The 26,646-nt window shown below is 40.1% G+C and overlaps 1 protein-coding gene across 1 annotated transcript in view; it reads left to right on the forward strand.

The window, feature by feature from the left end:
* The first annotated feature begins 313 nt into the window (after positions 1-313).
* Positions 314-26,646, forward strand: part of LOC120557646 (serine/threonine-protein kinase 4-like) — a 43,216-nt gene continuing 16,883 nt past the window's right edge. Inside the window, exons 1-9 of the mRNA XM_039798178.1 lie at positions 314-683; positions 5,639-5,719; positions 9,254-9,382; positions 10,279-10,393; positions 10,713-10,877; positions 11,727-11,894; positions 13,162-13,299; positions 16,681-16,809; positions 17,340-17,550. Of these exons, the coding sequence (XP_039654112.1) occupies positions 640-683; positions 5,639-5,719; positions 9,254-9,382; positions 10,279-10,393; positions 10,713-10,877; positions 11,727-11,894; positions 13,162-13,299; positions 16,681-16,809; positions 17,340-17,550 (1,180 nt within the window). The 5' untranslated portion in view covers positions 314-639. The remainder of the gene's footprint in view (positions 684-5,638; positions 5,720-9,253; positions 9,383-10,278; positions 10,394-10,712; positions 10,878-11,726; positions 11,895-13,161; positions 13,300-16,680; positions 16,810-17,339; positions 17,551-26,646) is intronic.

Genomic DNA, 26,646 nt, shown 5'->3' on the forward strand with positions numbered 1-26,646 from the left:
ATGAATGAATAGATAATGGGTAATTGTCAATAGGAGGCAGTAATGCAACGACTTGGATGCCAACTGCCGTTAAACTCTAAAGAAGAAGAAGAAGAAGAAGAAGAAGAAGAAGAAGAAGAAGAAGAAGAAGAAGAAGAAGAAGAAGACCTTTTAAGGATTACCCATAGACTAACAGTCTATGGGATTACCACTTTAAAACTCACTACAAACAGGTCATTTGTGTCCTCAATGCGTATTTTGTCGCCCCCTGCTGCCGGCGTCCGGTACTGCACTCTTTGTCTGGCCCGCCTTCCTCCCTTCACTTCCTGGTGTTTTCAAACTGGATGTCACAAGCGACTGCCGAGCGGTTTGTCAAACCGGTCCAAAGTTGTCGAGACACGGTGAGGAGGATGAACTCAAAGACGAGGATACTGCAGCTGTGTGAAGTGTGTACGCTGTGTGAACCTCGTGTGACAAAATGATAAAGAGACGCTATGCTTTCAGCGGCTAACGGAACGCTGCTTTAACACAGGGACGGGCTAGCTGCTCCTAGCCACTTAGCATCGTCAGTTAGCATCGAGTGTCAGTTTTAAACGAGTCGAGTTGTGACTTCAGATACGACTCAAGAGGACTCTTTGTGAGGGTCCAGAAGGGGACAATATGGAGAACAAGGACAAAGTACAGATGAGGAACCACCCTCGCAGGTAACGTTATGCTAATAATGAAAACACATCGATATGACATAAATCATTGATTGTATCTGTCCGGTCTGACGTTAGCTAGTGGTGACATAGATGGAAACGTAGTAACTTATCCAGGTAACGTTAGCTTGTGAGTAATTTAGATAACATTATATAACCGACTCATGTATTGGCCCTTCGAATGTATTTAAAACATTTAAATTAAAAGTAAAGGGCGGGCTATAACATGTCAGATAAAACACTTATTAATCCAATCAAGTCATTTTGAGGCAGCAACCTCTCAAACACAAGCTAGGAGCTGCAAAAGTGCATTTTATGGGTTGTATTGCCCCCTTTTAAAAAATATATTTCAACTGGTAAAAAAATACTGAATGAGGTTTAATCTCTCAGATATAAGCATTAATGAAATCAAGTCATTTTGTGGCAAAAACAACCTTTCAGTGGCCAGGTAGAAGCTGCAATCACTTTTAGGCAAGTGGAAGAAATGACTGGATTGGAATAGGGCACAGGCAATCACTATTTGGCAGACGATCACTTTTTGTGGCATGATACCGGTCAATCAGAAATAAATTGAAACGTTAAAAGCAGGCTTAAATGATTTTGAGTGGACTTCAGTTTGGAGTCTTTCTGTTGTGTGAATTAAAGGTTATGTTTCAAAAATACATCACAATCATTATTTGATTTTAAATCTGCAAAGTAACTAAAACCTTAAACATACATACACGTAGAGGAGTAAAAAGTGTAATATTTGCCTCCAAAATGTAGTGAAGTAGAAGTATAAAGCACCATAAAATAGACATACTCAAACTAAAGTACCAGTACCTCCTAATTGTACTGAAGTGAAGTTGAGTAAACGTACTTGGTTACATTGTACCACTTTTGTGTGGCTTCTGAAGCTAAGGTTCGGGCCATAAAATCTATCTTTGCTAAGATATCTGGTCTGTTCTCTACTTGTATTCATCTCTTGGACAGAAATAGGTATAACTACATTAAACCCCCGCTTTATTGAGTCAGTATGTGTTGTGTTTTATCACTGTGAAGCCATGCTGATCCAATTGAATGCCCTAACTCTATTTGCCAATCTTCAATATTGAGCTGCTTTAATCTCTGTAGGTTCAACAAAACCGCATGCGAGCAGATTGAGGTGAAGTAATTCATGTTCGTCCGTGTTTGTGTTGGGTTTAACTTTTTAGCCTCTGGGTTTGACAGAAAAGCCTTGGCTTGTCAGGTGGTGTCGGGTCATTGCGACAGCCGTAGTGTTGAGAGGCATTGGGGAGACCACAGCGTGTTTTGTGGTAGAAAAATTAGGCCACTGGAAAGAGTTCAAGAGAAGGCAGCTTTATTTCTATAGCACATTTCAGCAACAAGGCAATTCAAAGGGCTTTACATAAAACATTAAGGAGCAGTTCAAACGTGTTAAAGCTAATATAAAACAGCTCAAATAGAATAAGACGGGTATAGAATACAAGAATAAAAGGTTTAATAACTTTAAAGTTATTAGGTTTTTATTTTAAAGGCAGAGTCAAAACAGAAACGTCTTCCTGAAGAAGGCCGTGTTACGCCGCTACACATTGGTTGCTGCCCATCTATTTTTAATGTACTAAGATGTCTAGATGAAATAGCCCTTTAAATAAAGGCTTTTAAAAAAAAAATGCTAGAAGAGTGCCCTGGACCTCCTTTTTCTCTTTTTTTCTCTTTCGAGAAAAGTCTTCAGCCTTGATTTAAAAGAACTGAGAGTTGCAGCGGACCTGCAGTTTTTCTGGGAGTTTTGTTCCAGATATGCGTGGAGCATAAAAAACTGAACGCTGCTTCTTTTTAATGTCATGTTCTGACTCTGGAGACAGAAAGCAGACGGACGATCTGAGAGGTCTGGGTGGTTCATGGTGTAGCAGCAGATCAGAAATAAACCAGTTTGGTACTTTCTGAACTAACAGTAGTGTTCTGAAATCAATTCTTTGACAGGCGGGAACCCCTTGTCTCTATACCAAAGGTCAGACACTTTGGTTTAAAATCAAGAAACGGCTGAATTGATTCAGATGTAGTGTAGCTAATGTCCCATTGTGCAGTGAGAGTTGGTGTGTGACTCAGTTAGCTGTCATGTCTGTGCACCACCGCTCCCTCTATTTATTATCATATATAGTCAACTGAGCAAACAACAACACTAATTTGGATGTTTAATGCAGGAGAACGGGTATATTAGGAATGCCCCCTCTGAGTCGATTAGTTGACTAATGTTTGGTCTGACTAAGATTTCTTTAGTCATGTTTTATGCCTTTTCATGAATGGCCTATTTTCCAAGAAACTTAGGAGCATATCTCTGGTAAGCAGAAGATTTAAAGTGCTGCTTTTTTTTCATTCATTTTTGGAGAAACTCATGAAAGACTTACTTGAACTTGTCCTCAACTACACAGTTTACAGTTATCTCATAAAGCCTTAAAGCAATGTGACAAGAAAGTCAATAAAAGATGTGCACTTTCAGTTTAAAAGCTCAGTTTGGTTGTTGTGTGATTGACAAGAGGGAAGTGAGGAGTTCCTATTCTGTCCATTTATCAGGAGGATGTTGGTAAAACACACTGCGTCTGCTGTTAATCATGTCCACTCACTCATCCAGTGTTTCCTCATTAAGCCGACGTGGAGTTCTTAGATAATTTAAGCCCCTATTAAAGGCAGTTTTTTTGAAAAACTGCGTTATTTAGTTTTATTACATTTACGACTGGATCTAAATTGACCTTGGTTTTGTACTGAAACAGCCCATCTAAACTGTTTCACAAAAGGTTAATTCAGCAGAAAAAATATTTAGAATTGAATCCCTAAAGCTCCATCTACACCACTACGTTTTGGTTTGAAAACGAATATCTTTGGCTACGTTTACGCCTCGCGTTCACACTACTCCGACTTTTCCGAGCCCCTAAAACGGAGACATTTGGAAACTCCGGGGTTGCTTTGTAGTCTGGACGGACACAAACGGAGACTTTTGTTAACGACAACGCACGTCGGCCACCCTTATCGGTTAGGTAGGTTTACAGACCTTTCAGTAACCGTTCCACATCGTCGTCGGCCCCAGTCCCCAGGGGATTTGAAAGACAACAGTTTATCCCGCCCCTCGGATTGAGCCCTACCAATGGTGAGTTTCCAGACCCGACATCTTGATGTGGGTCTGGCTTGTCAGGCTAGATTCATGTATCGTGACAGGAGAATATTTGAAATGTTGCTATTGGATGTACAAGTCAAATCAGTCAAAATGTCACCGGAGTAACACAGAAGTCCTCGAAAAAGAGAGCGGAGAAAGAAAAAAAAAAAAAAACTTGGGACATTTTAAATTTAGTAATGTAAACATTTGGCGCGTCCAGTAGTTTCAGCCGCAGCAGATACACACATGCATTCAGTGAAGTTCACAGAGTCCACTTGAAATGCAGATTATGGGCTGTTGCTACGGTAGATTAGCATTTCAGTGCTCTGCTCTCTGTTTCTTCTGTGGTTTGTGGCTTGAAGTCGATGCAGCTTGGCATGTGGCTGCGCTGGCAAGAGTTTGAAATCTGCCCTGAGGTTTTAATGAACCTACGTATGACACGCCAGCTCTGTTATCAGCCGACCACTTGACAGACTAAAATGATAGGTTGCCCTTTGATGACACTTTTGGAAAGATGTTGCATTTATTCTAACTTAAAAACAGTTAAACAGATCTGTGAAATTTCCCATAATACTTATCCTGTTGCACTTTTTTCCCCCAATTCAGAACACAAGACAAAATAAGAGTTTAATTGCAAAACGTAATGTCCAAAATAAGTTTTTCTCAGTCATATTTTTTTTTTTAATCGTCAGGAGCCGAAATCAAACTTGCGACCAAAATTTGGTTAATTGCATGGACCCAACAGACGTGTTGATACTTGACAGTAGGGCTGGGCAATAATTCAATAATGATAATTTATCATCTTTCAATGGAATTTTATCGTATAGTAAGTCATATATAGGCGGCTTTAGGTTAGATTAAATGTTGTACGAAAGCGCCAAATGTCGTTGTGATACAGGCTTCTGAACAGAAATCGTACAATGTGAGAGCGGAGCAGCAGTTTGTTGTTAGGTCTTACTTTCCTCCTCCTGTCCTTCTGTAGTCATCCTAAGAATGTCTTGTCACAAGCTGGAACGTGTTTGGATCTATTTTTGTTTGTATTTGGGATTATTTTTATCTTCTTCTGTCTTGCCTTTATCAAACATCTGGAGGCGTTTTTGTAGTTCTGCTCACACTCCGAGAGAGCAAAGGTGGACGGGTCCACCCAGAAGGAGGAAGACTTCAACATTCAGACTTATTTATGTTGGCACATCCGTGACTGTACACGTGCAGACTCTTTTACAACCACACTAGCTGGTGATGATACTGACTGTTTAATTCCTATATTACTGCCTAAAATGTTGCCATTTCCTGTAAAGCTTTTTTTTACTGCTTAACTTGTATGTTTCTACATAGTGCTGGCTGAAAATAGAAACAAAGTGAATGATTTGCTGCAGATTTTTAAGTCACTGTTTAGACCGTGAACTGTCTGTACACTTAGTTTATGAATATTGATGTATTTTGCATAAAAAAGGGGCATTCAAAGTATTAACAACGCTCGCTCTCAGATACGCAGACAGGGGAAGGTAACAACGAGAGGCGTCTTAGAAAAAGAGCTGAAACTCTGAAACAAGTCGTTTTGGCTGATTAATTCACAATTGATTATTCATTTAGGCCAATTTTAAGGCAAACTCTCACCTGTGAGGATTTGCTGCTAGAGTTAGTACTCTAGTTGCAAAGATTAATGGAATAGTTGTCAACTAATAAATTAATCTTCAACTATTTTGATAATCGGTTTGAGTCATTTTTTTCTAAGGGAAAAATGGAGGGGAAAGGAGAAATCCTCTGATTCCTGCTTGTTAAATGGGAATATTTTCTAGTTTGACATTGTCTGTTTCTGTCATTCCAGACAGTTGAAGAAGCTGAGCGAGGACAGCCTCACCAAGCAGCCGGAGGAAGTCTTTGACGTCCTGGAGAAGCTGGGCGAAGGGTGAGTCATTTCAGATGACGGGCGACGGCCTGCTTGTACACATTTCCATCAGTTTGTCTGTAGATCCAGTGCTCAGCATAAGTGAATACACCCATGCTAAAGTTGACTAAAAAGAGGAATAAAAAAAATCATCATTTGGAAATTGATCTCAATGCTTTTTATATAAAAAAAAAAATTGGAAAAATCCAACCTTTTAAGGACACAAATTTTCTTTGTGAATGAATAATGTAAATAAATAAATGGTCTTCCTTAAAATACATGGGGCATAAGTAAGTACACCCCTATGTTCAATTCCCATAGAGGCAGGCAGATCTTTATTTTTAAAGGCCAGTTATTTCATGGATCCAGGATACTATGCATTCTTGATAAAGTTCCCTTGGTCTTTGGAATTAAAATAGCCCCACATCATCACATACCCTTCACCATACCTAGAGATTGGCATGGGGTACTTTCCATAAAATCAAAAAGCTATTAGGCTAACTGAAATAAAACCATGCCAATCTCTAGGTATGGTGAAGGGTATGTGATGATGGGGGGCTATTTTCAAAGCATACATCAGGGCATATCCTGGATCCATAAATGCTTAGCCTTAAAAATAAAAATCTGCCTTCCTCTATGGGAATTTAACATATGGGTGTGTATACGTATGCCCCCTGTATTTTAAAGAAGAGCATTTATTTATTTATGATACATTATTCATTCTGAAAGAAAATTGGTCTCCTTAAAGGTTGGATTGCCTTCTTTTTAGTCAACTTTAGCATGGGTGTATTCACTTACGCTGAGAACTGTAAGTGGGATCTCTTTCCCTCTCTGTCTTGTTTCTTCTCTCTCTTTGTTTGCGCTACAGCTCCTCCCTTCTTTGTTGCTCATCAACATAAACATTGCCGCTTCATATCCTGTTTCTCAACACTCTTCCTGTTCAGAGCGACTGATTGACTGCGTGTGGGTGTGGGTGTGTGTCACGGCTGATACTGTCATTTTTCAGCAACTGGTAGCACTATTGACCCTCCGATGGATGTAACTCATACTCTGTGTGTGTGGTTTCCTTTGTGCAGTATAAGCCAATCATCAGCCAGTCTGAGGCTTAACATTCACACCAGTTATGTATGTTTAAAGTTGTTTGACTGGAATCCTTGTTAGTTTTATTTGGGAGGGTGAGAACAAACTCAAAAGGCGTGAGAGAATAGTCCAGAGAAGCTGCAGGTGACGATGACAAAAGATGTTGGCAACTGATAGACGGTAGTTCCTCATGCTTAAAATGCCTCGCATAACATGCAGGAGTGCAGCAAAACAAACGGAGGACAAACCTCAGCGTTGACTGGTTTAGTTTTAGTCTTTTTTTATAGTGTTGTAAAACGATATAAGACAACTATTTCTGGAAAACTAGTTTTTGGAGATACCAAAACACTTGCAGACGAGTCCTGCCGGGAGGAAGTCCTCATCCTTGAAGTCTTTTCTCTTGTAAAAATGACCCATGAAATACTTCCAGTAAAGCAGAATGTGATACCCACATTTGTGTAGCTCGTCTAGTTAGAAGGATTTTCTCTGGCTGTTTTTTAGGGATGCACGGACCGAATACTGATATCAGATATCAGGACGACTCAAATAGCTGGAGCGGCTATCACAGGACAGAAAATGTAACATTTAACAGTTGTGGAAGCCGTGGTGTTCGGTGATTGATTGGGGCGGCTTTTAAATTGAAATTGTAGACGATGCAGAATTTATAGAATTGCGAGTCTCGGGGTCTGAAAATAACACTTGTCAAGCGCCAAACGCGGGTAACTTTTCTCTTTTGGCGAGTAAATCTCAGAGGTGGCGGGCGAATGTTTGTACCAAAATAGATCTGTTTTTCAGTCTTCTTTTTGGTGAAGCCGCAGCTACTTTCTTCTGCCATCTGCACGTCGGAGCGTCACGGCTGCGGGCTGACACACAAACATACACTGACATAAACACACACACACACACACACACACACACACACACACACACTGATGTAAACACACACACCGGCCCTCCAGCCACCACATCACCTGTGTTTACTGATAGCTACAGTTGTGCTCATAAGTTTATGAACCCATGCTAAAGTTGACTAAAAAGAGGAATAAAAGATGATTTTATGGAAAGTACACCATGCCAATCTCTAGGTATGGTGAAGGGTATGTGATGATGTGGGGCTATTTTAATTCTAAAGGCCAAGGGAACTTTATCAGGATGTATAGTATCCTGGATCTATGAAATAACTGGCCTTTAAAAATCTAAATCTGCCTTCCTCTATGGGAATTTAACATAGGGGTGTACTTACTTATTCCCCCTGTATTTTAAGGATGACCATTTATTTATTTCCGATACATTATTCATTCACAAAGAAAATTGGTGTCCTTAAAGGTCAATTTCCCAAAAATTATTATTTTTTTTTTTTGTATTCCTCTTTTTAGTCAACTTTAGCATGGGTTCATAAACTTATGAGCACAACTGTAGCTAAGGCTAATTATTTAGCCAGTATGTGTTGATTTTTGGCAGGAGTCAGCCGGCCTTTAAAAAGAGAGCATGATGAAAACGGAGGATAAACCAGCAGGACTTAACTAGGGGTGTGAATCTTCACTGGTCTCCCGACTCCATTGGATTACGATTTTGCTGTCAACGAATCAAATCGATTTGATGGCACGATGCATCACGATACGTCACCTCCTCAATGTTATTATATTTTGCTACACATGGTTTTCACCAGTCAGACATGCAGTCAAGCAGTCAGACATGCAGTATAGAGGCTATTTTGCAGCGGCACCGTTGCTCCGCCAGGCGCCCAAAATGATTGTGATTAGGGCTGCACAATTAATCGCAAATCTATCGAAATCGCATTATGGACTGGTCCAATAGCCAAATATTTGTTAATGGCCAAATATCTGTCAAACCATTCTGAAATAGGTATTGTGGTGCTGCAGAGATGTCCCAGCCCACAAATCCTATCCTACTGACTAGAGATGTACCGATAGACGGGCCGGTGACCGGAATTGGCCGGTTTTCACGTGCTTAACCTGCAACATGTCAGCTGTTTGGAAATTCTTCAGCGTGTTTGCAGAATATAACAAGTTTGCAATATGCAACACCTGCAAGTAAAAAGTAGGGCGTGGAGGGACAACACCAAAAACTAAATCAAATTTTTTTTTAGTTGGATATTGGATGTCAAAAGAAGGAAATGGTTCTAACATTGCACTTTTAGATGTGTGAATTTCCCACACCAGGAGTAATGTATATAGTTCTATTTTATAGTGATCTATGAGTGAGTGAGTGAAGGTGTGTGTGTATGAAGAAATGCCTATGATTTTTCCTTTTTATTTCTCTTTTTTTCTTATGCATGTATCTGTTTTATAATGTTCTTAGAAATGCCCAACCAGGGACAAGAGTTGAGAATTAGCACTAGCTATAAACTCTATATGCTGCGCATCAGTTACGGGCTTTGTATTGTAACTATGTTTGCCTGTATGGTCCCTGTTAAATAAACAAATAAATAAATAAACCCTTTTGTCTCTGCAGGTCGTACGGCTGTGTGTTTAAAGCCCATTATAAAGAGACGGGCGAGATCGTAGCCATCAAACAAGTTCCCGTGGAATCTGATCTTCAGGAGATCATCAAGGAAATCTCCATCATGCAGCAGTGTAACAGGTACTCGTTGGTTCCTGTGGACACAAACATGTTTGTAATTTCACTGGGTTGGCGCACAGTTTTTCCAGTTTTGTGAGTTCTCCCGCTCGTCTTTTGCAGAGGTGGGCTACATCCGTTTTAATGTGGATTACCTTAAACTTGATGAAACATTTACAAATCGGTTCGCTATAAGAGACCCGTGGATTGTTGTTATTTTAGTTTAAATGATATGATTGATAAACACTTATTTTTTTTTTTTTATAATTGATTTATTTGAAACTGGGACAGTGCACAAATAAACATTAAATTTGTTAAACAAGAGAATATGTCTTGGGCCAGGTTATAGCAACAATTGCTAATTTCCACCTGTAGTCCCTTATCTCGCAGGGGCTGTCGTCCAAAATGACTTACAGTAAGTCACACATAATAATATGTCTTCGCAATATGCCTGCGTGGAAACAAGAATCAGACATCAAACAAACTTTTTGGGGGTTTCCCAGAACCTATCATCTTCACTCCTCCAGACCAAATGACTGTTGTTGATGTCACAAAAATGTTTAGGGGAAACACTGCAACAGTTTGTCTTTTGTCTAATGTTAATGTAGCTTGAAAACACAGTTATTTGTTATTTAAAAAAGCCCCAGGCCGTTTTTAAAAATTGCATTATGATAACCGGTTGTAATCATTACACATTTATATCGCTTTTTAACTGATTCACGATTGCATCATCACAGCCCTGGTATTTATATAGCACCTCAACCTGCTTTATAAAAAAAAAAAAGAAAAAAAGAATGACATGGAAATCTCACTTTTTACAATATGGGACCTTTTAAACGGTTAATAAAATTTGAGCACAGTCTTGTTCAATATGACATACTTCTCTGTATCATCCTGAGTTTGATCTCTCTTGTGTTCAGTCCTCACGTTGTGCGCTACTACGGCAGCTACTTCAAAAACAGTGACCTGTGGATCGTTATGGAATATTGTGGAGCCGGATCAGTTTCTGACATCATCCGAATACGCAACAAGACGGTAATGTGATATACACACACACACACACACACACACACACACACACACACACAGCTACACTTCAAGTGTTGAAGTGCAGCAGTGTGTGTTTATTAGAGTTGTTCTGATACCTATTATTATGCACCGATCCAATACTACGTAATTTAGCCCAGAAAAAAAATCTATTTTACAGTAGTTTATTTATTCCTTTTTCAGTTATGACTGACTGCCAAACTAGCTAATACATGGCATTCATTGTGTGTCTGTGTGTGTCTGTGTGTGTCTGTGTGTGTCTGTGTGTGTCTGTGTGTGTCTGTGTGTGTGTGTGTGTGTGTGTTAGATAACAGAAGAGGAGATCGCCACCATCCTGCAGTCCACTCTGAAGGGTCTGGAGTATCTTCACTTCATGAGGAAAATCCACAGAGACATTAAAGCAGGAAACATCCTGCTGAACTCCGAGGGCCAGGCCAAACTGGCCGACTTTGGAGTTGCTGGGCAACTCACAGTGAGAGAAACATTACAAATTCAACAAATAATTAAATGTATACTTACTGCTGTCTGAAACGGGCTTTAGGGAGATCTCCACAGAGACTAGGGGCCCTATTTTCAATGATCTAAGCTCACGGCGTGAAGTGCCTGGCGCAGGTGTGTTTAGGGCGTGTACGAATCCACTTTTTCTCGTTTAACGGCGGAAAAAAGGGTCTGTGCGCCGGGCGCATGGTTCAAAAGGGTTGTACTTGTCTTCATTAATTCATAGGTGTGTTTTGGGTGTAACATGCAATAAACCAATCAGAGATCATCTCCCATTCCCTTTAAAAGCCAGGCGCGTTTGTATCTTGGCGCATTGCTATAACGATGCCGGATTTGCACCGTAATATTTTTATTTGTAATCTTTTGCACGTTTGTGTGCTGCTGCACTTCCCTGTGTGTGTAACAAGGATAGTGTGCGCGCGCTGTGCACGAGCCTAGGCGCATTTTACTAATTTGCTGTTAAAATAACAATGAAATGCTGCGCTATTGACTTTAGACCAGGTTTTTGTTGGTCGATGGCGCGATCACTTCCCGCTGCTTCAAGATAGCAATACGCCCAGAATGCACCTGAACACACCTCCCTGTAAGACCAGCACCCCCATGGGCGCTCAGATGGGGCGCAGGTGCATTTGCTATTCAAACGACGCGGGCGCTGGACGGGAAATTGACAACTGCGTCGGTCTTAAACTAGAAAAGACACTCGCGTCGGGCTTTGCGCTGCTTTGCGCTGCTCTGCGCTGCTTTGCGCCGGGTGCAAGATAGGGCCCCAAGTATCTATAACATCCAGCTCAGATTTGACGATCTCTCTCTCTCTCTTCCTCAGGACACCATGGCGAAGAGAAACACGGTCATCGGCACGCCGTTCTGGATGGCTCCAGAGGTCATACAGGAGATTGGGTACAACTGCGTGGCTGACATCTGGTCCCTGGGAATAACGGCTATCGAGATGGCCGAGGGGAAGCCGCCCTACGCCGACATACATCCCATGAGGGTGAGAGAGTCTGTTCAGCATCTTTGTGTATTGGGCGAAAGAGTTTGTGATCAGGGTTTTTAAAGAGGCAACCGTGTATTTGTGCGTGGAGAGATGTTAGAGGTAGAGCTGTAACAATTCCAAATTTTGCTGTACAGTTAATTGTCTCCAAAATAAGTGTGATTAACCATATATTTGTCCTTTTCTGTCAAATAAAAAGTATTTATTACTTTTTCAAACAAGTTTTTTAAATGAATCCCAGGATACATGTTTGGGTTATATCACAGTTATGTGACCCAGATAATACAATAACAATAATACACAGCCTATGAACTAAACCAAGCGTCTTTATTATCATAATAAAGACGCAATATCATAATTATCATTTTCTCAACGCTTTTTTAAGCTAATGTTCAATAAACCTAAATTATATGACATTATACCTAATTTTTGAGTAAAAACTACTTTGACTAGTAGTTGAGATCAGAGGATGTTGAGGGAATCACAGACTGGTATCTGTCAAAGTTTAGTCAGGATGTGTTTTGAAACCATTTCAGATTTTTTTTTTTTTCAAATGCTATAAAATGGAATAAAACACGCCAAATTCAATGAAAGTAATCATCAATTGCACAGTAATCAACAGTTACCATCAACACTTATACCCCTTAGGACTTTAGCTAACGTTAGCAATTAATTGTGGTTAAACAAAGAAACCGCAATTACGCGGTTACCGCAGTGCCAACATGTACCTAAAATAATATAACATGGAATAAAATAAGTAGTGGGAAAAAAGGGGGGTAAGGTGGACCGTTCTGATACACTATATACATATAAAGAAAAAAAAGGTTTTATATACAGTGTGATCTGCAATGTGGGTTATTGCACATTATTTGAATATTGCACAATAGTGGTGATCGTATTCAATGAGTAATAGATATTGGACAATGAGATTAATGATATTGCACAGTATACAGATATTGTACAGTAATTAAATATTGCACAGTAGGTGGGTAGAAGAAATAAAGTCTTAGTCGACAGAGATTTCTTTAGTGGATTTTGTATGCCTATACATCCTGAATAACTTATTTCCAAGAAACTCCTGAGCACATCTCTGGTAAACACAAGATCTGAAGTGGTGCTTTTGCATGATTCTTTTTTGGAGAAACTCTGTTTGAAATCAACGAATCGATGAGTCGATAAAACCACACGAGTGCGTGTCAACTAATGATTTGAGTCGGGGGCCCTGCTCTCCTTCGTCCGTACTGAATTATTATGTTTCCTCCTCCAGGCCATCTTCATGATTCCAACCAACCCTCCGCCAACGTTCAAGAACCCAGACCTGTGGTCTCCGTCGTTTCGAGATTTTGTCAGCCAGTGTTTGGTGAAAAACCCCGAAAACAGGGCGACGGCCACACAGCTGTTACAGGTAACGCCATACACGACTCCTACTACTGTAGATGAAGTATTTGTAAGTCGGTGTCGACCCTGAAAACAAGACGCACGAGTAGGGCTGAGCGATTAATTGCATTTGCGATAATATCGCGATATGTTAAAACGCGATTTCTTAATCGCAAAGGCTGCGATTTGGTCACGTGACTCACGAGAGCAAATCAGTCCGCACTCCGTAGTCCGCAGAGAAAGCATCAACTTAGCACGCTAACGGTACGCCGTACCTTGAGCAGATTTCTGTCATTCAAACAACTCTGAGTTGTAGTTTAAAACTTGTAAGGGTTTTATTCGGGCTCCAGTCCACACATGCAGTTAATGAATACAGGCACGCAGAACTGAAGGCTCGGTTACGCAACGATTAGCTCTGATTAGCGGTTAGCTCCGGTTAGCTCCATTATAAAGATATTGAGCGGAGGAGACTCCGTGCGGAGGGGTAACAACCAGACTCTGATAAATGACGTTCGGGAGCTGTCACAGCAGCGTGGCCACGGTGTTTCAACGGTTTTATTAGTACAGTTAGCTAATCCCACGGCAACACCTGCATGCTACTACTAACGTAATGATAGCCTCTCTGAGCTAGTGCAGCGTCGTTGACGCTGTCATGCACCACGCACGCAACTTCATGAGGGAGGGAGGGGCTGGAGGCAGCTCCTCTCTGTTACGCTGTTAAAGAAAATACACCGATGTATATATTTTACTTATTTAACTGTCTAGTAAAGTTCAAAGACAGTGTTTAAAAAATGCAATCCACATGTTTACATATGTCTATGTAAATAATAATTAAATAATCTAAATACTACTAAGTGTTGTAAAGCCACATTTGTTTTATATTTCTGCAATCTGCACTTTAGTGTGATTTATTCTGACTTTCATATGAATGTTTCCACCAGGCTTGGTCAGTGCTCAATATACTACTGGGATTGAAGTAGTTAAATAAAAGAGGTCATTCATATAAATTCACGCATCACCTAATTTCACCATCACATATAGACCTGGCCTCCAGGAAAGAACAGCTTGTTTAATCTATCTAATCTTGTGAAGTTCATACTATACAATGATTTATTGCTAGTTTTTGTTGACTAATACAGAAGACAAAGAGCTTAAAAAATAATCGCATATCGAATCGCAATCGCAATATTTTTTAAATAAATCGCAATTAGATTATTTTCAAAAATCGTTCAGCCCTACGCACGAGTGAGTAACAATCTGCAGTAGATGTGTTAATCAGGGAACACAGGTATAGGTGTATAAGCTTGTACAGGGAATATATGATGCAACACTTGAGCCTATCTTTCAGTTTTGGAGCAATAGGTATGAGACACGAGGGAATTCTTTAAAACTTTACCCTAGAACACGCCTGTCTGAAAAGAGAGAGGATTTTTGGAACGAGCTTCCAGAAGAAGTTGTGCGTTCCCCTTCAATTAATTCATTTTGCCTGTCAAAAGGAGTAATGTATAATTATGACGCTTGTCAGTAATTCATGTAACTTATTTATGAATTGTTAGAACATTTCAATCATGTTATTAACAACATTATATCTCTCTCTCTCTCTCTCTCTCTCTCTCTCTCTCTCTCTCTCTCTCTCTCTCTCTCTCTCTCTCTCTCTCTTGTCTGGAATAGAGGATTTTATATCCTGTGCCAGAATATTTTTCAATACATTGTACCCATCGTAATCTTAATGTGTTCACAATAATGCATGTTTACATCCATTTTGGTCTAGCTAGAGCATTATCTTAATTAGTCAAACTGGATTTTCACCAGAGATGGGAAGTAACAAAGTACAAATACTTCGTTACTGTACTCAAGTAGATTTTACTCCTTACATTTGAACACAAATATCGGTACTTTCTTCTCCTTACATTTTAGAAAATTGGCTCGTTACTTTAGTTTTGTACAACAGGTCGTCTGTCAGGAGTGATTGTGAGAGCATGTCGGAAAATAGCGCGGACTCGCACCGCGAGTGGACCCGCGCGCCACACGGAGAAAAAAAGTGAGAGAAAAGAAAAAGAGACTAGCTGTCCGGAGGATAATCAGTTAGATCGTGTGTGTGCGTCCTTGAGAACTGTAAGTCGTATTAACTTATGTTGTCAGTTAATTTAAGCCTCTTGTTGTATTGGTCTAGAGTTCTTGCAAATTTAAAGTAAGTTAGCTAGTGATTTTGTTGTTTGTGTTCACCTGTTAGCTAGGTTGCACGTTGCTAGATCTTAATAAAGCATCAAAAGAGAGAAGTTGTCTCTGTCCGTGTTTTAACAGACACACCTGTTAAACTTTAACAAGTTTAAAATTATTTCACTGGAGTTACCGTTATTCTTTTTTGTGTCATCAATACCGAATTCAATCTAATTGGATGGGAATATACTGTATGTTGCACTTGATGCACCACTACAAGACAACTCGGCAGATTCGGCGGCATTCATTCGCGGCAAATCATTGTGGCTTGATGGTGGTAACGTTAGCACTAGTAGTATGGATGGCGACATGATTGAAAATGAAGAAAACCGAGATCCCAGAGATTCGGCAGACAAGCAGCAAGACATTCCCAATCATCCCTGGCCTTATCTGAGAGAGATGTTAAGGCATCAGGAATGTGCTGCGTAACTCTTCAAGTATGGGGAACTTCTTAACTAATGTCTGTTTAGTAATTCATATTTAATCCTTTATTTTCTTTCCAGAAGCCATATTTGACACACACACACACACACACACACACACACACACACACACACACACACACACACACACACACACACACACACATATATGTAGATTCCTTTAAATGTTAAGGAGAAGATGAAAATCTGTGAATTCTCACAGAATCACAATTGAATTCATATATTGCTACTCAGTCAGAATCTTATTAACCTGGAGTCCCAGTCTCTGTCACAATAATCATATATGTCATGGCTTAGGCTTATTGGCAGACATCCCTTTTTAAAATGTAGCAAATGGCATATAAAGTATAAAATTTTTTCCCCCCACTGAAGTTTCTCAGCTTGCACTCCAGTAACATTAGTGTGGTCCAGGTAGCTTTGCGTAAAAAATGGTTGTCATTTGCAAGGCTACTTTTACTTTTATACTTTAAGTACATTTCCAAACCTGTACTTTGTTACTTGTACTTGAGTAAAGAAGTTAAATTGGTACTTCTACTTTTACCAGAGTATTTTTTAACACAAGTATCTGTTACTTCTACTTGAGTACAACAAGTGAGTACTTTTGCCATCTCTGATCTTCACTGTCGTTCGTTCCCATTAAATTAGGCTTTAGCTGCTTGTATGAGTGATAGAAAGGAAACCGAAAATGTGTGCACACTTTTCTCTTCCTGTTAATTTAACCCATTCTTTGTCTCTTTCTCCTCCAGCATCCGTTCATCAAGTCGGCCAAGCCCAACTCCGTCCTCCGAGCGATGATCACCGACGCCATGGAGATCAAACTGAAGAGCCAGGAGGAGGAACAGAGGGAGCAGGACGCAGAAGACGACGACAACTCGGTACAGACGGGCACGATCCCAAAAGATGAAGAAATGTAGTCAAATAGAGAACGTGTCATCTGCTGTAGTCGAGGACTGAAGTTGAATCAATGAAACGACAAATTGCAAAACGTGAAGTAATATAAAGAAGAGAAAATAAGTGACATAACTCCACATATGAAAAGATAGACAAGTGTAGCTGACGATGGAACAAAAACAAAATGGTCACAAACAAATATCAACAAGAAGACAATAACAACAAAAGAAACCTCAATAACTAACGTATCGTCGCTGTCGGGCAGAAACCTTATATTTCCATCTTTCGTGTTATTATTTTTCCCATAAATCGAGGCTATTGGTCCCCCTTTACTGTCTGTGGGTTTTACAAACATTTAAACAGTGACGAGGCGATTTCGTCTAACTTCGTCTAACTTCGTCTAACTTCGTCTAACTCGTCTAACTTCGTCTAACTTCGTCTAACTTCGTCTAAGGTGAATAGCTCAATACAATTTTTCAAATTAGCCTTTTTTTTAATTGTGTGTATGTTTCAGGATGAGGATGAGGTGGACCAGGGGACGATGGTGCGGGCGGGAGCGGGCGACTCGGGAACCGTCAGGGCCGCCGGCTCCTTAGCCGGTTCACTCGGCGGCACAGCTCGGACGATGATCTCACACGAGGACACGGGAACCATGCAGTCGCAGCTCGGCACCATGGTCATCAACTCGGAGGACGAGGACGAGGAAGAAGCTGGAACTATGAAAAGTAAGACCCTTTTAAGCTCTAACATAATGTTGCAGAGATTAATCGGTTAGTTGTCAACACATAAATTACTGGGCAGCTGTTTTTTAAACCGGTAATCGAGAGCAGTCTTAAACGTGAGTATTTTCTAGTCTCTTCTCTCCTCTGTGACAGTAAACTGAATATGAGTTAGGGACAAAACAAGACATTTGAGGACGTCATCTTGGGCTTTTGGGAAACCCTGATCCACAGTTCTTTTAACAATTTACTGACAATTCCTAGACCAGGTAACCGATCGATTAGCCCAGAAAATAATGGACAGATGAATCGACAATGAGCACAATCGCTAGTTGCAGCCCTAAACATAGTGTGTCAGTCTCAAATGAATTCCCTGCAGATGTTTACAGGTGTAATGCTTGCATGTAGGTCATCACGTCTGACAAAGATGATGAGGAATTGGCTCACAGCTTACTGAAAAAGGTGTAAGAGGAACCAACCGATGAGGAACATGCTGCGCTGTTTTAGAACAACAGTGTGGACACAGTTGCTCTCTTTATAGACTGTAAATCTTTGATCGAAAAAACAAGGACTGAAAATGGGGGGAGGGGGGAGATGGTGTTCGATCACAGTAGGCTTTTATCATGTGGACGTGCCGACAGTGTTGTTTTCATTACTTAGAATTCCTCATGGGGGCAACATGGGCATGTAAACTACCACATTTTAAATACTGCCCTATAGCTTTAATGTTCAATGAGTTTAAAGGATGTTTTTAATCAAAGAGACTCTCGCTGGAATTAAATGTTTGGCCCTTCATTAGATCCCCTATTCGTGGCCTGTTTCAGCCAAAAAAGTGCAGCTGTAATTTATTTTTGTATCCACAAGAGGGCGCAGTATGACCATCACTGTGTGTGTGTGTGTGTGTGTGTGTGTGTGTGTGTGTGTGTGTGTGTGTGTGTGTGTGTGTGTGTGTGTGTGTGTGTGTGTGTGTGTGTGTGTGTGTGTGTGTGTGTGTGTGTGTGTGTGTGTGTGTGTGTGTGTGTGTGTGTGTGTGTGTGTGTGTGTGTGTGTGTACGCTAAAGAGGGATGTTCTTCTTCCCCAAATGGGACTCAGGCTACATCCACACAACTACTATAACTATTTAAAGTGCTCATATTATGCTTTTGGGGTTTTTCCCTTTACTTTATTGTGTTATATATCTTTTTTGTGCATGTTATAGGTTTACAAAGTGAAAAAGTCCATCCCAAAGGGACTTAACATCTCCAACAGAAAACACTGTTCACAAACTGCTCCAAACAGCTCTATTGTAGTCCAGCCTTTACTTCAGAGACAAACGTGGGTCACTTTGTAACACACGTTATAATGCTCGCCTAGCTGCTAGCGTGGCATGCCCTCATACTCTGCTTCTGACTGGCTAGTAGTCCTTACCGAGTTACTGAGCATGTGTGACTCCCAACAAAGATGGAACAGAAGTGAGATGTCTAACTCTGTAGCTAAAATAGAGAGCTCAACACACAGGGTGAAAAGAGGACCTGCAGCAATGTGCAGTACAACAAAAATATGGTGTTTTTTTTTGAAAATTTAAACCATGTAAACATCCTGGTACAACCTCCTAAATACAATTATGAACCTGGAATTGAGCATAATATGAGCCTTTTAAGTTTTAGAATGCATTTCTTTTTCCAAATTTTCCACCGAGGGTTGCTTCTTGCTTGTACAATTTACAGCACCAGTTCTCTGAGAATCTCTTTCATATACAATGTGTGTATTCTGGTAAACTGACTGGATGCTCTCTAGGGGTGTAAGAAAAAATCGATACACTTGAATATCGCAATATTTTATTTTGCAAAAAGGCAATATTGTTTTTTTTTTATTTTTTATTTTTTTAAACATTCAAAAACATTCATGTAAAATGTGTAAGTTCACGTTTTATGTTGTGTTTAAACCCCCTACCGCTAGATGGCTATGCTGAGATGCCCCACTAGTGTCCTTGCCTAACAATGCCTAGCAGTGCCTGACTTTTTGCTAGAAGCTAACAACGTAGCTATGGCTGAACTTTGGCCTACTTTAGCATATAAACATTAGTTCACTAAGAACCTGTAAACCACAATCCCAAACTGGCAGTTTGATTTTCTGTGTACTGAATTGTTTACCTAAAGTAATCTTCTTTGAACATCATGTATTTTTTTTAAATATTAGTTTTTCTAAAATTATACTTTAAAAAAAATCCCAATATATTGCCTTTATATATTGCAATATATTGAATCATGACCCATGTATTGTGATACGTATAGTATCGCCAGATTCTTGCCAATACACAGGCCTAATGCTCTCGCTGTTTCCTTTCCTGCCCGGCTGTCGGAACGCTTGTGTGAAAGTAGACCTGCTGCGTGTCTTTAACGGAGTGGAGAGTTGCTTCTGGGACGCGCCGTGGCGCCGGTGGTGGGATATCAAGCATTGACTTGAATGGCCGTGATTGCTCGCGGGGGAAAATACGGGTTACAGCACGTGGTTGATTCAGAAAACCTTGGAAGGACAGGCAAATGTGATCCCTGTAACTACCTGGACAAATAGTGAGCCAGCTTTGGTCCTGAGTGCCCAAGTGAGGAACAACTTCTGAAAAAAAAAAATTAAAATACGTATTTCAGGATCCCACTTTCCTTTTTCTGCTGTCATTTATCGAGGGATGTGTTAGTGTTGCTCGGGGTCTTGTTGCAGTGTGGGAGTCGTAAGCGTTGGATGTATTGAGTGCTTTTGGAAGGCTGTCTCAATAAGAGTTGGACTCAGTTCATCGGCGCTGGGAGTCAGTGGGTGTGTTTTATGGGTTTGTTTTTATACACAGAGAATGAACCCAACGAGACTCTACAGCACACACAGTTTGGATGTGTGTGTATTTTGCGTTTGCTCTGTGTGACTCCGGTAATGCTTTCTTGCTACTGTGGAAATTTATGTCACGATATTAAACTCCTACACTACAGAGAAGTGACATTTATGTTTAAGCCACGGGAGGCTCGTAGCATCAACAGGCAGGAGTTAGCAGCGTTTTTCTTTTTTTGCAACATTTCAAATGTTTGCCTAATATTCGCTTGACGATTGAACTGAAAAATGCAGCTAGTGACTACTAATACATCTCTGACACACACACACTGTGGTCATAAGTTTGGGACACACGCACACACGGTCTCCTGTCTGATGTCCTACTATTAAGTTAGAATGGATCTCCACTGCTGGCAGTTCAAACCGCATTAACACAGGAACATTTAGAGTTTATAATTACATTAGTACTGTGTGTGTGTGTGTGTGTGTGTGTGTGTGTGTGTGTGTGTGTGTGTGTGTGTGTGTGTGTGTGTGTGTGTGTGTGTGTGTGTGTGTGTGTGTGTGTGTGTGTGTGTGTGTGTGTGTGTGTGAGTGACACACTAATGACCACAGTCTGATGCTGAAGGGGGCCTTGAGGATCGAGATAAGCTATTAGATCAGGTATTGATCCTCCCTAATGGTCCTGGAAAATAAAAAGCCTTTTAATTTACGCTGATTAGCCACTGAGCCTCACTCCCTAGAAACCTCTCTGTCGCACTCCTCTCTCGTTGTCTTAGGACAAAAAGGAAATTCTTTGTTTGCCAAGTACATTTTACATAGAAGAGGATTGTATTCTCTGCATTTAAACCATCCTGACTATTTAGGAGCAGTAGGCAGCCATAGTCCGACACCTGGGGACTAAGTACCTTCGTCAAAGGCATTGGCCTGGAGTTACCTAGCATGCATGTCTCTTATGGCGTGGACAAAACCTTGTTGTCGGTTATTGGCTGTTATGTTGTGTGGTGCAGGTTGGCACAGTTTTGTTTTTGTTGGCGGATAGTGAGGAGATGTTTGCTGTATGTGACAAAAAATGTTGTAGCCTAAAAAATGTGTGACATCCCTTAGAGCACCTTTACGATTTTCCCGTGGGAAATTTGTCTTGGTCAAACGAACAGTATCTGCTGTTTAGAGAATTCAACACAACATATACACACACACCGTACACAGACTGTGTATCAATCTGGATGCTCATGTTGCATACAGAGACTGCCACTAGCCAACAAAATTGCACACTGCCTGTTGTACAACACAGTGGTCGTAATATGCACAGTAAGGGTAAGCAGCCTTATCCACATAAAATCCTGATAAAAGAAAAGCAAAAATATACATGTGTGTGATTTAGAGAAACCGCTTCACCTACCTTAAATGTCTCTAAAAGTCTTTATTAAGCCACTATTGTATGCTGATGTTCAATAATCACATTGTAGAAGAATAGAATAGAAGTCTGATTTGATATGTCAAAAAGTAAATTTGATCTCTTTTGAAGTCTGTTAATGACAGAAGTATTATGCGCTTTTAAGATATCCGTTCAGACATTTAAATCAGCTAAGCTTATCATATATTTATAGACTTTTAGATCAATATGTAGTTTGATCTTCTGCTCTTGCTGTCTCCAGACGCAGACACATCAAACAGCGGCAAAAGACAAAATGTAGATGCAGTTATAAGCCGTTATGACCCTGTGTCTCCCACAAACTGTTTGAACAGCAGCTTGCGGTCTGAAGTGTGAGTCATTCAGATTTTCCATTTGTTGTTTGAGATGCATTGAGATAGAACCGTCATGTTGCTTTAAATGAGTTATTTTAAATTAACTTTTCCATCTCTCTGAGCCACGACAATGTTCTCTAATCTTTAAATGCTTTGGAGGAGCCACATGTGATCTGGGCACGATGGCCGCATAGTGATTCTCGTCTGCAAACCTCCCGACCTTCTTCTTGTTGAAATACTTTTTCATGCCCCTAATCTTCGATTTTTTTTTTTTAGCTTTCTGGCTGCTCTTTTGGAACTGGTTCTAAGGCTATAACTCAGCCAATGCCGCGTGAGACCAAAAACTCCACTAAAATGCCGTCTTCTGCTGCGGAAGCCACGACAACTATGGAGGAGACGCCGGCTGGCTACTCTGGTAGACGTGGCCTTGGAAAAACACTTTGCTCACGTACGGAACGACGATTTGATTCGCCCCAGTCCGAACTTTCTTCTCTAAAAGAAGAAACCTGTTCACTACGCACGGATCACTCTGTTCTATTGAGACATAACGCTGTCTTTACCGTACATGTTCTTATATAGTAACTTAGAAGTACAAACAGCAAAGTGAACTTTGCACACTCGACATGAATGCAGAAGTGTATTTTCTATGACCCTGTTTGTAAGGGTTCTAGTTAAAAAAGATATAACAGCTCCATGTACCTGCTTAGCTCTCACATCTCTTTTACTTTATCAAAGTTTGGATAGATGGCAGTCCTCTCTTGAGGCTTTTTTTTTTTTTGGCCTTCACTTTAAGTTTAAACTGTGTAGAACCTTTTACTTTCCTGGTTCATGTTCAGCCCAGTTTAGAGGCTGCTGCACTTCTGTGGGCAGTAAAGCAATAACGCTGCTGGAGTTAGAGACTTTAATCCTACTGAGGCCTGGACCAAACTAGAAACAGTTTCTCCATTTTTCTCTGAACACTCTTTAACGAGCGTCATTACACAGCGTTAAATCACTACGTGAAAAAAAGCTTTGATCCGATTCGCTCAATCGAAATCCACCTTCATTTTCAGCCGGAAAGTTCCACCGAGAAACGTTTATACTTCTTAATTCAAAGTAAATGTGTCCGCTCCCCAGGGCGATGTGACGGCTCTGCGTTGAAATCTGATCTGATTGGTAGAGAGGAGAGAAGCTCAGTGTCGGAGCAGAGAAAACAAAGTAATGGGCTTTTCGGGAGGTGACGAACAGAAATGGCAAAAAACATTTATTAGTTCTCTCTTATTTTATTTCTTTATTGTCTTTTTGTTATCGGGCAGAATGCCTTTCATAGTGTGAGTTTGTTTGATCAGTAGAGACAGAAAGGGAGAAAGACGAGGGGAGCTGAATGATGCTTCCAAAAGTCACGAGGTTGTTTTGAGTTTGTGTATTGATTTATCGGCCGAGTCACCGCCGCACCCATTCGCCTTTTTCATAATGAAATCATCATTTTTTTTTTCCCACATTCTGACAGCAGATGTTTGGGACTGCATGAAACGTTTCCATATCTCATTTCTAAACTTTCATAAATTGAATGAATACATGTTTTAGAGGTTTGCAGAAGTTTTCAATGTAGGATTAATCTGATCATGTACAATTTGAAATTCAGCTCAAATAACATTATATAACATCAATCTTTCCCTTATGTTTGAACTGTCATAAAAAAGAAAATGTTGCTGGGGTGAATTTATGTCGGTCGGATCTGACTGCCGTCGTTAAAAAAAGTACACAAAACAGTAGGGGTAGGGGGTGGAAAAAAATCGAAAATCGTTTTTATCGTGATTTTATTTTGTGGCGAATTTTAAGATTGATTATTTTCCCTAGAATCAATATTTATTTGTTTTTTCGCCAACGATTTGCCTCAATATTTTCTGTTGATACAGTACCGCCGATGGCGACTTCATCATGTCTGTTTCCAGCCAAACAGAACGGAAGCAGTTATGTACTTCTATACACATGAAATAAATGTGATGTGCATTCTTTTTAGAAAACAATTTGTTTTTAGAAATGTCTCATGATACTGTATATTGTCTCCAAATGTGGTTATTCAACTTTTGTTTGAAAATCGCGCCACTCAATACTATCGAATCACAATAAATGAAAATCGCAATACAAATTGAATGGGAACCCATGTATGGTGAAAGAATCGAAACGGGATTAAAGCATATCGTCCCAGCCCTACCTACTTTGATGCATGTGCACAGAAAAACGTTTTTCCACCCCTTTAACTAATCGTCCAATTGGAATAAACTATTTGGTTCATGTTTCTTCCAGTAAAAAGACTTCTCTCTTTTCCTCATCATGCAGTCCCAAACATCTGCTGTCAGAATGTGGAAAAAAAGGAGCTGAACGAGATGATTTCATTATGAAAAAGGCGAATGGGTGCGGCAGTGGCTCGGCTGATAAATCAATACACAAATTCAAAACAACCCTGTGACTTCTGAAGCATCATTCAGCTCCCCTCGTCTTTCTCTCTTTCTGTCTCTACTGATCAAACAAATGCAGCAAGAAAAACTAGAATATTCACTTGCAGGCGGAGAGAAAAGGTCACGTCGAAGTTTTCAAGCAACTTTTTCTTTATCTCATTTTTCTCCTCTACTTCACTCCGCAGTCTCAGTATTCATCAAGTAGAGATATTTACATTATAGACATTAATCATCAAAACATGGCCTGTCAGATATGGGGTTCAGACCAAATGTGGATGTTGTGGATGAGAACGTGTTTTAAAGTCAGTTTTTACTTCTTAAAATGTACCTGGTGGGGCTTTATAAAACATTTAAACTCCACTACATTATAATTTGACCAGTACTATGTCAGGTCAAATAGATCAAGTAGCTCCTTGTGTTTGTCAAAGTCCTCAACTTCTTGTTCTCAGCGATGTTTCAGGCCGAAATTTAGAGAGATAAATCATGTTTTAAACCCTCCCGTCCTGCATGAACACATTTAAATACACATGTTGTGGCTCTGTGGTTTTTAGAACCTGTGTGTTTGAACAGAAGCTGGATCAACACTTCTTTTACTTGAGTTACATAACAGACATTTTAGCTGAAGGAAAGATGAAAACGGCAACTTTCCTTCCTCAGGAACTGTATAATTGTGAAGATCTTCAATAAAAAATCTGTAGGGTTGGGTATCGTTTGGGTTTTAACCGATAACCGGGGCTAAAAGGATACTTTTTAAAACGGTGCCTAAACCGATGCTTAAAAAAATGAACAAAAAGACAGTTGGCGACATAATGCAATAAAAATAACTTATTTCACCAGTCAGTTGCTGTTAAACAGCAAAAAGAAGAACCACTAGATGGCAGAAGGGTACTTTACAACAGTGATTCCCAACCAGGGGAACTTGTACCCCAGGGGGTATGTGGTAAGATTGTGGAGAAGCTCAACTAATTTGAAAAAATACAGAAATTATGATTTGATTGGAAGAATATATCCATATATTAACATGAAGTCAACTGTCACACCTGACCACTACATGTTGCTGTTATCTAGGAGTGTGTGAAAGCTAGTTATTCAAGTCAACTTTATTTATATAGAACATTTAAAACCTTATAAGTTGACACAAAGTGCTTTACAACAAAGACTCACTGGACAACATTGCATAGATAAAAAGTAAATAAAAAAAAGCAAGCACAGAAGTTTAGCTAAAAGTAATTACTAAATGGTAGAAATATGTAGCTGAAAGTAATGACTATACAGTTTGAATGATTAGTAATGGAAAAAGTAGCTAAAAGTTTAAATAGAAATCTGACGGTTGAAATAGTTAAAAAGTAATGGCTTAAGTAACATTAATGGCTATATGGTTGAAACATTCAGCATCACTCCAAGTAGTAGTAGCTGGCCAAACCAACCTTAATATTAACAGTTATTTACATGAATAAATAACAATATCCACTTTTATATGATGAATAGTGTTAGAACAAACTATACACTACAAATTAGGAATCGAGGAAGGGGTACGTGAGCTTATCTGACAGGACTGTGGGGGGGGGGACCTCAGACCAAAAAGGTTGGTAACCACTGCTTTACAACAACCGCTTGAGTTTCTCGAGCTGCACTTGAATGTGCCATGAGCTCACAAGTTGCGAGTTGAACGCACCTTGAAGTCCTGTCGGCGGTTGTTTCTCAGACTACTCCGAAACCGGCAGTGTCCACGGTGTCTCAAAGTGTAGCGTGTCTCCTCTGTGTCTTTAGCTGCAGACTGTTGTATGTCCTGGTGTTGGAATCCTTTCCAGTGAAATACAGCCACATGTTAAACTGTTTAGCTGTCAGCATTTTAACTGGGTTCAAGCCTGCCACTAACGGTAGTCTAGCGTAAAGATAAGATAAGAATCTTTATCGTCATTGCACATCAGGTATACAATGAAATTGCAGTGCTTCTTCGGCCAGTGCATAATAAATATAAACAATAAAAACAATAAAGGGAAGCAATATATACATAATTTACACATCTTAGCGCACAAGCTGCCAAGTGTAGTCTTATCTAGCATCACCTGCAGTGATGCGTCCGTTGCCTGTTACGTCCTTTTCGGAGCACCTGAG

This window comes from Perca fluviatilis, chromosome 4 (assembly GCF_010015445.1).
Source record: "Perca fluviatilis chromosome 4, GENO_Pfluv_1.0, whole genome shotgun sequence".
Classification (NCBI taxonomy): domain Eukaryota; kingdom Metazoa; phylum Chordata; class Actinopteri; order Perciformes; family Percidae; genus Perca; species Perca fluviatilis.